The sequence below is a fragment of the Knufia obscura genome (assembly GCF_036327395.1).
Source record: "Knufia obscura strain CCFEE 5817 isolate CBS 148926 chromosome Unknown scaffold_2, whole genome shotgun sequence".
Taxonomy (NCBI): Eukaryota; Fungi; Ascomycota; class Eurotiomycetes; order Chaetothyriales; family Trichomeriaceae; genus Knufia; species Knufia obscura.
In genome coordinates this window covers 1,028,590-1,041,867 of record NW_027042688.1, presented here as the reverse complement: position 1 = coordinate 1,041,867, position 13,278 = coordinate 1,028,590, and the positions used below count along the sequence as shown (strand labels likewise).

Below are 13,278 nucleotides of genomic sequence, written 5' to 3'. Positions count from 1 at the left end.
CATCCATGTTGGTTCTCTCTCGACTCTGCCATCTACGATCTTGGCTTCTCCTTCTTCTCCTTCCACAGTGCACTCAAACCAACACCCGAAACCTTGACGACCTTGAATCGCACACCTGGAATATCACCCTTGGCTTTTCCCTTTCGACCGAATCCAGCGAGGAGGACTTCGTCGTTCTCGTCTACGAAGTTGAGGCAACCGTCGTTGGGGACTGTAGTCATAGTTCGTCAGCACATTGATCCTCAAACATTCCCTCATATCTTCTCCTCGCAACTCGTCCCTCTTCTCTCCAGCTTCTACGTGTATGTGTGACCTGACTCACCGAAAGCAGTAACCTTCTTTCCATTCTTAATAAGCTGCACCCTCACACACTTTCGAATAGCACTGTTCGGCTGCTTGGCTTCAACACCGACTTTCTCGAGGACGATTCCCTTTGCGTGCGAGGAGCCACCGAAAGGCGAGGACTTGTAGGCTGTTCCGAGGAGACGCTTCTTGTAGTGGAGGTCGGCCCATCTGCCGTCTTTGCGGGCTTGGACGAGTTTGCGGGCGGCGTTGAGACCGCGGGGTTTGCCTCTGTTTGTCATTGCTAGGTGGTGGGTTAGTAAGTGCGAGATAGAGAGGGTGAATGTGGTGCGCGGGTCGTGGAAGGCTTACTGGCGGTATTTGTGTAGACAAGAGGAATGGACGAGCGACGGTGAGGTTGAATTGGACGTGGATGTGTCGCGGTAAATTCTTTGGCGCTAGTCGGATCGTGTGCCAAGTCTTCCGACTATTATGGCTGCGTGAAACAGGCCATGAACGCAGCGCTCTAGACCAGCTAGCTCAGCCGTATTGTGGACAGCCTCTAGCGCCGAACGAGTAGGTCTGCCGAGCCAGCATCTCGAGTATTGCGGTCCACCACGAGCAGTTCCTCCTCTACAAATACAACATGCAGAACTAGTTACTCTCCCGCTGCGAGCCGCAAGGCTCAGCAAGAAAAACACATCATCCGACCATGTCGTCCCAATCCAGCAGCGACCCTTCCAAAAACCAATCCCCATCCAAGCCGAAGACTCTCGATCTACCAACACCACCCGGCCCATCACGACCCCGTCACAACCTCCCAACAGCCCCCGGCCAGCTCCCCGCCACAGCCCTCTTCCACGGCCCACACTCCCGCAATGCCTCAAACAACTCCGTCAATCGCGGCGCTCACTCCCGCGATGATCGCAGCACCGGCACCCCCGTCGACCGCGACCGCGACCGCGACCACCAACACCTCCCCCGCGCCCTCACACCAACCTCCTCCTTCAGTGGCGTCGCCCGCCCAAGCCTAATAAACGACCACAAAGTCCCCCTCCCACGCGCCTCCTACAAGAACCCGCCCAATAACCTCGGCGGACAACCAACCGGAATCGGCGCCGTAACATCCAAGAAAGACGACGAGTTCCGCGCCGATGCGGTCTGGGCTGAGATGCAGAAGACACTCGCGGATGTTGAGTTGAGCGCGATGAATAGTTCCCATGTGTTTAGTGCGGCGCATGTGGGTGCGTTGGAGGATCTGAGGAGTGCGCAGTTGGGGCTTGCGGGGGCGTGGGCGAGGAGTGAGGCGGAGGAGGGCGTTGATGAGGAGTTTGGACGGGATGGGGGTGAGATGGGGGATGCGGGTGCGAGTGTTGGGGGTGGGTTTGCGGGGACGGGGATGGGGACGGGGAGTAATAGTGCGAGTCCGAGGAGTGCGGGTGGGAATGCGAAAAGTGCACAGTCAGGCAGCAGGCGGGGGAGCACGGCGAGTAATCTTGAGGAAGAGACGGAGCGGGATATCAAGCTTGCGAGGCGGCGGAGGGAGGCGAATGATCGGTATTTCAGACAGGTTAATAGTGGGGTTGTGGATGTGGTGAAGAGATTGGATGAGGTTGTGGGGGCGATGAGAAGGGTTGAGAAGGAGAGCAGAGAGATTTGGAATAGTAGTGAGAGTGGTGGGGAGACTGAGGATTTGGGGGTGCAGACTGAGACTGATGAGAGTGTGAGGAGGCAGCAGGGAAGGAAGAGAGCCGGGACGAAGGATACGGTGGCGACGACGGATAGTGAGGTGCTTACTGATAGTCCTGGTGAGACTAGAGGGAGCTGATCCATCTCGAATTCTTTTCAGTAATTCATTCGTGGAGGGCGCTGTATCCGGCCCGGGAATACTGAAGGAACAACCCGGGTTGCTGCCAAAACATCGAGGCATTCTCATGTCACATTCTGGTGGGCAGCTGCCTGTCCATTCCGTTGTGTGCTGTTGCCCATATACACAAAGTGCTGGTCAGGACGTGGCTGGAAGGCAAGCCCACAGCAAGGTACGACTACTCCAAGGGGCAGGCACGACCGGATCGGAGAGTGACGGAGAAGGCGCAATGAAGTCACTGCTAGCATTGGAAAGATTATTGGGACACGAACAACGTTCCACCAAGCCGTGCAACCAGAGGTAGAACAAAAGCGAAGGGTGGCAGCATTGCAAGATGCAGCACTTGATGCTGTTCGCGACACATATCAAGGCTACTGCGTGCTTGGAAAAGTGGTGAAGTACAATCGAAATACGGTACGGTATCGATATCACAAGCTTGGCAATACCATGCACCATAGCTGCAAAACCGCCAAGATGCACCCGAACACGAACAGGCTTGTCCTTACCACTCGGGTCTTCGCTCTGCTGTTCCTCAGCCAATTCGACTGTGGGTTACGGCAGAAACCTGTCAATGTTGATGAGACTGTTGCTGTGATACCGATCGCTGATATAGTGATTGAGGCGTCCTTTATGCTCCTTCCAATGGTTGCAATGGACTAGCTCACTGCCATGTCCCATTGGGATGGAGGGTAGGCTGTGTGTCGCCCGAAGTGGAGAGGATCTGGCGTGAAGTCCTGTGGGCTTGTGGGTCCTTATCTTCTGCTCTGTCTCGTGTCGGGATCGACGCTTCAAGAGCGTCAAGGCTATTGCCAAATCCGAATTCACTATCTGCTGGAAAATTTGCGTTTCCTGGCGCATCATCCGGAATTTGTGTCGTAGGGCGGGCTGCCAGTGCATCAGTAACTGGATATTGGTACGGCATGCCATCTCCATATCCAGTTGCCGTAACCCCAACATAAGCAAGTCCTCCTGTTCCACCATCCATTTCTAGAATTATGACCTTTGGAGGGTTTGTCGCTACCACAGGGATCATGCCAGGCTGGTCAGGGTGAACAAATTGTACACCATGGTCGATTGCAAACCTGGCATACCGAGCCGCGCTATTACGATGAGCACTCTGTAGCTCCGTGACGATAGACATCTGGAGGCTCGATACTGCCCATTTTTCCACACCTAGGCTGTGCAACATTTTGTTCGAGACGGAGTGCTGCATCACTTCGATTTCGAAGAGTGTAAGGTATTGCTGGACAGTGAATTCGACTGGATTGCCGATGCGAGTGAGGGTGTATATTGTGGCTAGTAAGGCTTGTTGATATAATTCGAAAACCATGTTTTGGCTGGGGAGTCGAATGTCCAGGATGTGGTTTGCGTGTTCGAGGCTGTAGGAGCATGCTAGGTGGAATCTCTGGGTTGGAGTCAGGGGAGAGGGCATGCTTGGGTTGTTGGGGAAGATAGATGGCGCCTTGTTGTCAAGTATGGATAATAGAGAGTGTGCGTTTATCCAGAAGCTAAGAGCACATGGGTTTCCTTTCGCTTTTGACGTCGCGTTGGTTCAACAGCAAGAGCAACGACTTCTAAACAGCAATCGGGGGTCTTTCGCGGGCAAGGAAGAGAACTTGGGAAACGATATTAGAAGTGATTGCAAGGTTAGCAACTCGCGTCGATCATAACCCTATCATATGGTTGTGAAGATCGTCGATGCTTGTCGGCAACGTGAAAACTCAACAAGAAGGTGACGTGAATTATGAATATGGGAAGCTTCGAGGCGATGTGGCATCTGCCTTGGGTTGGTGAAGATCGCTCCTGCAGAAACATCTTCACATAACAAGGAAAGTACCACTCGAGCAAGCTGTATGTTGCAAGAGCCTACTCTTCAACGGCCTTGCCACTACATCTAGGATCGGAGATTCCCGTTTATGCCTCATACAGCCTAACAAATCTTCTTTTGAGGTAATATCTTGTTAACATCAAACTCACCATTATGATGCTCCTTGATGTGCATCTCCAAAGTCGACTTCGATGCATTGCCTACCAGATACGTGCAACGAACATGCGGACACTTCCATATCATACCAGGCTGTTTATCACACGGCTCATCTGCATTGCGACCACCCGAATGACAGAACATGGTCCGTTGTTCCTTTTCACCTTTTGCTCGTCTCCGATGCGGGTTGTCGATCGTCGTATCCACAGCCATACCTTCAGCGTTGCTGTCATCGCTGTCATCGAGCAGCTCTGGTGGTATCTCTGGCGCAATATTTCGGCTCCAGACCGAAAAGCTCCATGTCGACACCGATCACGTATGCGGCGGAAAAATACATGCTGTAGGTGTTCCCATACGCATTCCTGATGTCGTCGTGAATGTCACATTGCACGGTGTTGAGCATCTCTCCGTCCGGCGGCGGATATATGCATTCTCCGGGAGACGTAGACCATATTATATACTTCTTTATCACTATGTTGTAGAAGGCGTCGAGATACCCCTCCATGTCAACGTTGAATATGATGTTCCGTCGCTGATAGCTTTGATGACTGTGCTGAAGAGCGACCTTGAATGCCTCTAGCGCTACTGAACGGCTTAAGATCTGGGTGTCCAGGTAACGCGCTGCGTTTTCGAAGCCGCTCCAGAAGGCGAGGTGACGAACGTCAATGCGTATGATTCGTGTGGGAGGGTCAGGGTTTGATGTCGTGCTGGTGAACTGCCTGAAGCCCGCCGGAATGTAAGTGAACGGACTGTTATCGGACGACATGGTTAGGCAAGGTTGCTTGTTAGCAATGGTTGCTTCGCTCTCTGCCCAGTCCGTGTTGTACTTTGTCACCAGAAACGATGCAAGCAGCACTGTAAAAGATGCGGAAGTGCGGTTGATATGCTGTTCGAGACATCGCCGTGAGCACAAACGATAGTGGTCTGCATTTGCTGTATATGCCAAACATCGATCACAAAGCCACAGATAACTTCTGTTTGGCATTAGGGAACCAGGGTTCGTCCTGCTTGCACAGCGATCTCACCGTTTACATCACTCTCTCGACTGTTCGAGCCTCAGACTCCTCTGTGGGAACACTTGGCTTGTTGGCCTCACCCTCTCGGGCGCACCCATCGCTAGCCTGACACTCCGCCTCTTCTGCGCATTCGATGTTTGACCATCAACTTGATTCGGCGCAGGGCTCGGCATTGGACTCCCAATGGCAGGCGAAGTGACGTCTATTCCAGGCTCGGCAGGCAAGCCAAGCTGGTTCGTACCCTGGAGGTGCATCTCCTGATGGTCATCAACTTCTCCATCTCCATCCACGTCAACGAAGCCGTAGACGATTTCTCTATTCCCAATGTGCTTGATTAGTGTATCGATGTTCTCATTGCGTGCTTCGGCGCGCGCATTATCCACCAGTGTGGGCGCACCGAATGCACTTGCGATGTCGACTGGGCCCAGTGTGACTCTTCGTCCTAGTTGTCCGTACTGCCAGAAGGATGGAATGACAAGGACGATACACAGAATCGTGATACCGAACGCGAGGCCAGCGTAGACGTAGTGTGTGCGGTAATGAACGACATCCGTGAGCTGAATCGCCTGGCCGCTCAACGCACGGAAGGAAGTCGTGGTGTTGCTGTCAACGGCTAGAACATTTGCTGCTGGCAGTGGCGATGGGAACGCGGTCTTGCCACGTGGTAGACCTCTGAAACCTGTTGTGTCGACCATATCCGTCGCAACAAGGAAAGTGAGCTGGTTGATGCTGGCGACGATGGTGTCCAGCGCTTCATTGCGGAAGGAGCAGTCGCATGAACCCATATTGAGTGGTCCGTACATCATTGTCTGAGCGAGTGTGCCGACTTGCTTGAGACTCCATGAGCCATCAGCCTCGTGGGTGATAGCCGCTGAAGAGGAGAGAAATTGTGAAAGTGCGTTTGCGATACCGCCCAACGCGGTAAGTGAGCGAATTGTGTGCGTATCTTGAGGATAGAGATAGTCCACAACTGAGAACCCTTCGGCTTGCTTGAGCGTGCTGTTGTACTTAGGAGGTGGAGGATTCTTGTTGAGGTCTGGATCGTCATTGGTCGTGTCCTGAACACCCAGGGAGACCCCGTTGACAACATGCTCATTCGTGAAGTTGGTGACTTTGAGTGGATATGAGATGAGTGCTGGTCGTAGTGAGCATTGCTTGTTGAACACTGTCCCTGGGCAAGTGTCAGAGTTTGGGTTGTACGGGTCGTCCGATTGAAAGTATTGGAGATTGAGAATGATCTGAGAATAGTTTGTGGCCTCTGAAGAATACTCGAGGGCAAAACTGCTGTTGAAGATGGACAAGTCTGTCCACTCTGAAGCAGCACCGCCGGCATCATAAGCGGCAATGGCAGGGACGGCGATGTCAGTGTGCTTGGTCTGGTCTACACAACCGATCTCGAAACCGATTGCTTCCAAATGAGAATAGCAGACGCCAATGCAATATTTGAGGCTGCCAGATTGATGAGAAGATTTCTCTTCCGAAAAGCGGAACAGCTCATTGTAGGACGAAAAGAAGGCATTGCTAGTCTCCCAGGTATTCACAACGGGTGTAAAGCTGTCTCCGATCATAAAGCCTATATGGTTGTTAGTGAATATGTGCTTGCACGATTATTGAAGCAAGCATACATGCACAAGAAGTTTGGGCTCCGAAAGAAGTGTTCGACACAACATAGCCTGTCATGGGGAACTCCTGAGCTGCAATACCAACGGATGATAGGGTCTTAGGTGGGTCAGGCCCTGTGAAGGTTGAGGTTGCTCTTTGGTATAATATATTGTTGAGTAAAGTGACTTGCGTCGCAAGAACTGCGAGTGCGATACTGCTTGTGAACAATGACCTAGGCTTGAGAAACAATGCATACTAGAAGCATTAGCGTAGCATCACGGGGACTGCGGATTGACTAACCAGACCGCGCGATAGTTCCCATTGATGATGCAAATGAGCAACAGTCGACCCATTCATGGCATGCCTCCACCAGGCAATAGCGACACCTTCGCCAACAGCAATGGTCAAAGCAAGACTGCTTACGGCACCTATCATAGATAGTACGACATTTGGCGCGATTCGCTGCGGCCATGTCGATGTTGAAGCGCCGTCAGAACCGATGAGTACACCGAGGGCGATGCATGCGAGGGCGGCGATACATGCTAGTGCGAAGGCGCCGATGAAAGGAAACCTCTTCCCATATCCCGGAAGCCACTTCGAAACAGGCTCGACATCCGAGTGTCCTTCTCCGTTGTCGACGGCAGAGATCGTGGCATGGACATTGGATTTCTCCATCTTGCGCGCTGACCGGGCCCGAGTCGTCCGCAGTTGTGGGCAAAGCTGGGTATGCGAGGGACACAGGTTCGTGTTTCGGAGACAAACTCGTACTGTTGCAGCTCAAGTCGAATCGAAGAAGACAGACAGAGCAGTTCACAGGGCCATTTTGATGGCAGCTCGAAGTTAGATTCTTGGGCTGCTGCCCCATGTCAAGTACAAACAACGAGCAAGACGCCCTTGGCCATTTGGGATGCAGTTCTGCGAGCCAGCTTGGGCGGTTCGCTGCTATACACAGGTGTGTAAAGCCTCAAGAGCTCTAGAAGCACCCTCTTTCAGCTGACGATCCGAAAAGGAAACGCGTGAGGATAGTACCATCCTATCATGGCATAGCGCAGCATCGAGGCCAATAAGAGCTTCCTGTGGCCGGAAGATACACGAGCGGCCGAGAGCCACGTATGGTGTTGACTGTCAAAGCGAAGGTGTGGCTGCAGAAGATTAAATGTGTTAAGCCGAGGGCTGCAGATGCTTGATCGCTGGTCTCGTATTCTTCTGATGCAAAGTTCGGGCTAGAGAACGAGGGAGCGTAGTGAATGGGTTGTTCTAGCTGGGAAGCTTTAGCAGCTGAGCAGCCTTTCCTAGTCGAGTCACAATCAGTACGGGATCTGTCAATGCTATTCGGTTGATACGCTCGACTTACGACGCGCTTGGTCGACGAAATGATTCACTGGTGTGTTCCACTTACCTATTTTCCTACCACTCTCGCAAGTATGCTTCGTAACCCTGACCTAAGGCTAACTCAAATCGTCGCTAACATAGACCTAGCGCCAAAAGCCTAGTCTAATAAACTGAGCAGTCCGGTCGTCGAAGATACTTCTGTCAGCGGAAGCCCTGAAGACCGTATTGCGTCTTTGAGGGTTTGTAAAGTATGTCCAATGGCCCAGCCGATCGACTAGTGGCAAAAACAGCTAGTGGGCTCGAACATGGGTTCGTACACAATGGGGCCAATGTTCTCGCATCTGTACTTCGACAGAGAGGAACCATGTACAGCACAGCTGAACCCTTCACCATAGTCTTGCAAGGGTCGCCTGCCGGGTGTGTGGACTGCGGACCATGGTAAGGCTCAGTACACAGTGGCTAGCCCGTGTCCGTGACTGTCACACGTGAGTAGAGAGGCCAAGGCTGTTCGCGAAGGGAAGTAGCAAACAGCCAACACCACCGAATGAGCTACGAGAAGAGGCTCTCAAAATCGCTGCGGGTGTCCGAAAAGAGTACCCAGTGGCTCCAAGGACGTATTAGCACAGCATCCGCCGCTGGCTGCTCCTTCGTACCGAAGCTAAGACCAATGCCTAACATGACAGCGTGTGTAAGAGATCAAGGGAACATTCTCACCACACTGGCCTTCTTACGAGTAGTTAAGTAATCGGAGGATTTGTCTGCTCCAACAGGAAGAGTCTCGGGATTGGCTGTTCTACCAATGTAGAAATTGTCGCCAAGAGAACTCATGGACGTGACAATGTCGACGCGTATGGCCACGTTCAGTATAATCAAGCAGACCTTGCCTTGTATCGTCATCGCGACCCTCGACAGCCATATGCCTTACTGTAGACATCATTCAGGTAGTCAATCAAGTTCCGCGGTTGTATGCGCGGCTGGTGCTTAAACGATGCTTCTATGCAAGACCCTGTGGATAGCAGATCAGCTTCCATTGTATTATCAATGCTTTGCAAGCTCTTCGTCCGCACGAATTGCCAGTTTGTCGTCAGCAACACACGCTCTGTCATCCTGATCCGACCTCGCTGACAGCTAAAGGCTTGACGAGAAACCACGTGAGAGAGTGCTCTCGTACGAGAAGGGCCGTGGATCACATGATCTGAGGGTATTCAGGCGTCCCGTGTCTCAAGCAAAAGGATGAAACGACTTGTGTTGAAGGATGTGTCAGCTAGCAGACTTGAACTGATGGTTAGCAGAGCGGTTATCCGGGTACTATAAATACGGTGACGTCGTCACACTATACGCTTATCTTATTCCGGGAATATAATAGTACGGGTATACTATAGTAACTTATTAAGATTAATAAGTACGCGATTAATATATAACTTTTAACCTCGTTATCGATCTTATTAATTATATAGTAGTTATAAGTACTCTATATTACACTTATATACGTAGTTTTATAAAAGTAATAATACCTAGTATTTCGTATACTAAACGACTTAAGATCTGAATCTAAAAGGATAATTATATTATATATAAGGTTAGTATTAATATAGCTTATTAAGATAATAAGAAAAGATAGAAAAGGCTTAATTAGATCTTAATAAAGCGTTAGAACGTATCTTATAAGCCTATTAGCTATAAATATTATAAACGGAGTAAGAAGAAGTTTAAGACTATATATTAGATCTATAGCTAATAAAAGGTATAATAACTAAAAGACGTAATAGCCTTTAATACCTTCTTTACTTACTAAGTACTACTTAATAATATTAATTAATAAGTAGGCTTTACTAAAACGAGCTCGTATCTCTTTTAAAATAAGAAAAATTCGTTTATATTAGTAGTAAAGAGCTTAGCTAAGGATTCTTAAAAGTAAAATAAAATACTAACGAATCGTTAGATTAAAATAATTAATTAGTATATAGAGAAAAGAGGATTTAAAGTCTATTACCTATCGTAAAAGGATATTACTTATAGTATTAATATTAAAGCTTTTAATTAAGTAGTATACGAAGCTATATATTAGTTTAAGTAGTTTAATTATAAAGCTTTATAAAAGAAGTAATAGGCTAAGTATATAAAGAATATAAGGAAAAAAAGTACTAACCTTTTATAACGAATACCTATATAGTTCTTTAAGCGCTTATAATATAGCGACGAGTTTTATAAGAATATACCTTAATATAAGAACGTTAATATTAAGTAATATCTAGGTAACTAAGAACTCTTTTATAATTTATAGCTAAATCTAGAACTAAACGAGAAAAAGTAAATCGCTATAAAGCGTTTAAAGGTAGAGCTATCTAATACTAACGAGTCGTTACTATAAGAGTTTAGTATAAAAAGGATTAATTATTAGATAGCTATAGGCTAGAAGTTTAAGTTTAATTTAATTTTTTATATAATTAATAACCGTAATGGTAAAATATCTAAAAAGGTATATATTAAGTAGATCTTAAAGCCTATTATTACGAAATAATAGAGAAGCGAGGCTAGTAAAGTTAATACTAAAGATACGCTATTAAATTAAATTTTACTAGAGAATAGAGATTCTAGCTATAGCACTTATCGTTTGATAAATAAGCCTTTTCTTAAGTAATTAGCTTAAGATTAAGAGAGTTTTTATAATAATAAGGGTAAGCTACGATCGCTAAGTAAGATTAATAAAGTAAAGAAAAGGTATAGTATTTTATATATATTTAATATATCGAACTCGCCTAATTTATCTATTATCGAAATCTATTAGAAATAGCTTAGCTAAATTTATTAAAAGAAGACTACTTAGTACGGTAAGCTACTTACTACTAAAGAATAGATAGAACTCTTATAATAGATTTAGTAAGATAATATTAAATAGAAGTAGATAGACGACCTTATTATCGGCTATTAGAAAAAGACTAAGTATCGTCGTATTAACTCGATTATTAACCGATATAAAGCTATAATAACGGTAAGAGGTTAGCTAAGTAGTTATTAATACTATAGAATCGAGCTATAATAATTGCAACGAGTTATTATAATATAATATTAATGTAGAGTGGTTACGAGTGGAAGGTGTTAGAGGGGTATATAAAGCTAATGAGCCGGTTAAATATCGGTACCGTGTTCATAGTACCCCGATAACCGCTTTGGTTGGATCTGACTACCGGCGCGCATGCCATCCTGCCCTCCGACCGACCAATGATGGTTGTACTCCTTGGGAGGAGCATCGGACGAAGTTGAAAATAGTGTTGGTGCTATTCCATTTCTGGCAGTATCATCAATAAGTCGCGTTGGAGATTGGAAATTATTTTGGTGCCATCGCAAAGCACCCAATGCAATAATGCGTATAAGCAGAAGGTGCGACCATTTCGTAGATTGATAGTAGACTGTAAGTATAAGAAGTTGTTGCCCAAGGAAGAAGGCGGAAACAAGCAATCACAAGCAGCATTGTTGGCATGCAGAAGATAAGGCGCGCCTCAACCGATTTCAATCTCCATAAATCTCACTTCCGCTCGAGGCGCATCCTGGAGATTTTGATACCATAATCCGACTATTGACCACGTCGTCTGCGCCTCACGGCCTCTGCAGAGTTCCGTCAACCACTTGGACTTTGAGTATTGTACATATCAATCTGCAACCACTTCTGACATTTCAACCACCTCAACCACCATAATCGAAGTCCCTCAGCCAACAAGATGTCTGCCGCTCACACAGTCGTTGTTATTGGCGCCTCATATGGCGGCCTGCCAGTCGCACATGCTCTTCTGAAGGATGTGCTGCCAGCATCGGGCAAGAACTACAAGCTCGTTCTTGTTAACCCATCCGAGGAGTTCTATTGGAAGGTTGGCGCACCCAGAGCCATTACCCGACCGGACATGCTCCCCATGGACAAGGCACTGCTCAACTTCGTCCCAACTTTCCAGAAATACGGCGACAAGTTCCAGTTCATCAAGGGCAAGGCTACAGCAATCGAGACCGCCTCCCGAACCGTCGAAGTGAACACTGGTGACATGATCCACTACGACCAACTCGTCATCGCATCCGGCACATACTTCGACAACGATCTCTGGTCAACTGCTCGCGGCACAGACGCCTTGAAACAGGAAGTACAAGATCTGCAAAGCAGACTGCCCTCTGCTCAGTCAATCTACATCGGTGGTGGCGGCCCCTGCGGTGTCGAAACCACAGGCGAGGTGGCAGAAGCATATGGTGGCAAGAAAGAAATCGTGATCCTGTCTGGGGCCGACAGATTGTTGACCAGAACGAAGAACCAGGGTCCGAGCAAGCTTGCCCAGCAGTATTTGGAGAAGATGGGCGTCACGGTCACACACAACGTCCGCGTCAAGTCCGTGACTAAGGAGGGCGACAAGAACGTTCTCATCCTGAGCAACGGGGAGACTAAGACTGTCGATGTCTACATCGGCGCAGTTGGCGATAAGCCAAACAACAGCTTTGTGCCCAAGGAGTGGCTCACTGAGGCAGGTCAGGTCAAGACCGATGCCAACACGCTCCGTGTTGACGTGCCAGGAGTGACTGGTGTCTACTGCGTTGGCTCAGTTGCCAGCTACTCGGATGGCTCCATCCTTGACACGAAGTTGGCATACACAGCCGCCGTGGAGAGTGTCAAGCTCGATCTCAATGGCGAGAGTAAGTCGCGTACGATCCGGTTACCGAAGCCTAATGCTAATATGAGTCCAGACGCTGGCCCAAGAACGAAGAAGATTTACAAGAAGATCGGCGCCGAGATGCTGTTTGTCCCAGTCGGTTCGCAGCAGGGTGTCGGTCTTGCTTTCGGCTGGAAGGTGCCTAGCTTTGTGATCAAAATGGCTAAAGCGAAGGATTACATGATTGGAAACGCCCCCAAGCTCATCGAAGGTCAGGCATAAACAAGGGGCAGCAAAATCTTGCACTGGACATGTTGGATCCATTTACCGCTTCTCGAGATACCCTCCATTTTCTTTCGGTCACGATCTTGGGCGCAGGTACAGCATATAGGCGGTGAACAGCAGGACATATTCGAGCGCATACTTGATGAGCGATTTATATAGAGCGTAGTTAATGCCAATCTTGTTGTATATCAATTGCAAAGCCATAGTCGAGTCGACTTTGAAGCTCTTCGTTCCATGAATGAGCCTCCTTTATATACCCAGGGACCCGGCAGATGCCGTAAG

The 13,278-nt window shown here is 48.5% G+C and overlaps 6 protein-coding genes across 6 annotated transcripts; 2 read left to right on the top strand and 4 right to left on the bottom strand.

Annotated features, from left to right (window-relative positions):
• Window positions 1-32: 32 nt before the first annotated feature.
• Window positions 33-584, bottom strand: rps23 (ribosomal protein S23; the record flags this gene model as incomplete). The annotated part of the gene is made up of 2 exons (XM_064870674.1): window positions 33-211; window positions 323-584. 2 exons carry the CDS (start codon window positions 582-584, stop codon window positions 33-35), a joined length of 441 nt encoding a protein of 146 aa, XP_064733127.1.
• Window positions 585-994: 410 nt separating this feature from the next.
• On the top strand, window positions 995-2,110 carry PMZ80_002239 (uncharacterized protein; the record flags this gene model as incomplete). The annotated part of the gene is made up of 1 exon (XM_064870673.1): window positions 995-2,110. The coding sequence occupies one exon, from the start codon at window positions 995-997 to the stop codon at window positions 2,108-2,110; it is 1,116 nt and encodes a 371-aa protein (XP_064733126.1).
• A 700-nt stretch (window positions 2,111-2,810) lies between these two features.
• On the bottom strand, window positions 2,811-3,581 carry PMZ80_002238 (uncharacterized protein; the record flags this gene model as incomplete). Its single annotated transcript, XM_064870672.1, has 1 exon — window positions 2,811-3,581. One exon carries the CDS (start codon window positions 3,579-3,581, stop codon window positions 2,811-2,813), a length of 771 nt encoding a protein of 256 aa, XP_064733125.1.
• Window positions 3,582-4,371: 790 nt separating this feature from the next.
• Window positions 4,372-4,899, bottom strand: PMZ80_002237 (uncharacterized protein; the record flags this gene model as incomplete). Its single annotated transcript, XM_064870671.1, has 1 exon — window positions 4,372-4,899. One exon carries the CDS (start codon window positions 4,897-4,899, stop codon window positions 4,372-4,374), a length of 528 nt encoding a protein of 175 aa, XP_064733124.1.
• Window positions 4,900-5,166: 267 nt separating this feature from the next.
• Window positions 5,167-7,426, bottom strand: PMZ80_002236 (uncharacterized protein; the record flags this gene model as incomplete). The annotated part of the gene is made up of 3 exons (XM_064870670.1): window positions 5,167-6,722; window positions 6,775-7,006; window positions 7,052-7,426. The coding sequence occupies 3 exons, from the start codon at window positions 7,424-7,426 to the stop codon at window positions 5,167-5,169; spliced, it is 2,163 nt and encodes a 720-aa protein (XP_064733123.1).
• A 4,376-nt stretch (window positions 7,427-11,802) lies between these two features.
• On the top strand, window positions 11,803-12,993 carry PMZ80_002235 (uncharacterized protein; the record flags this gene model as incomplete). Its single annotated transcript, XM_064870669.1, has 2 exons — window positions 11,803-12,754; window positions 12,806-12,993. The coding sequence occupies 2 exons, from the start codon at window positions 11,803-11,805 to the stop codon at window positions 12,991-12,993; spliced, it is 1,140 nt and encodes a 379-aa protein (XP_064733122.1).
• Window positions 12,994-13,278: the final 285 nt, after the last annotated feature.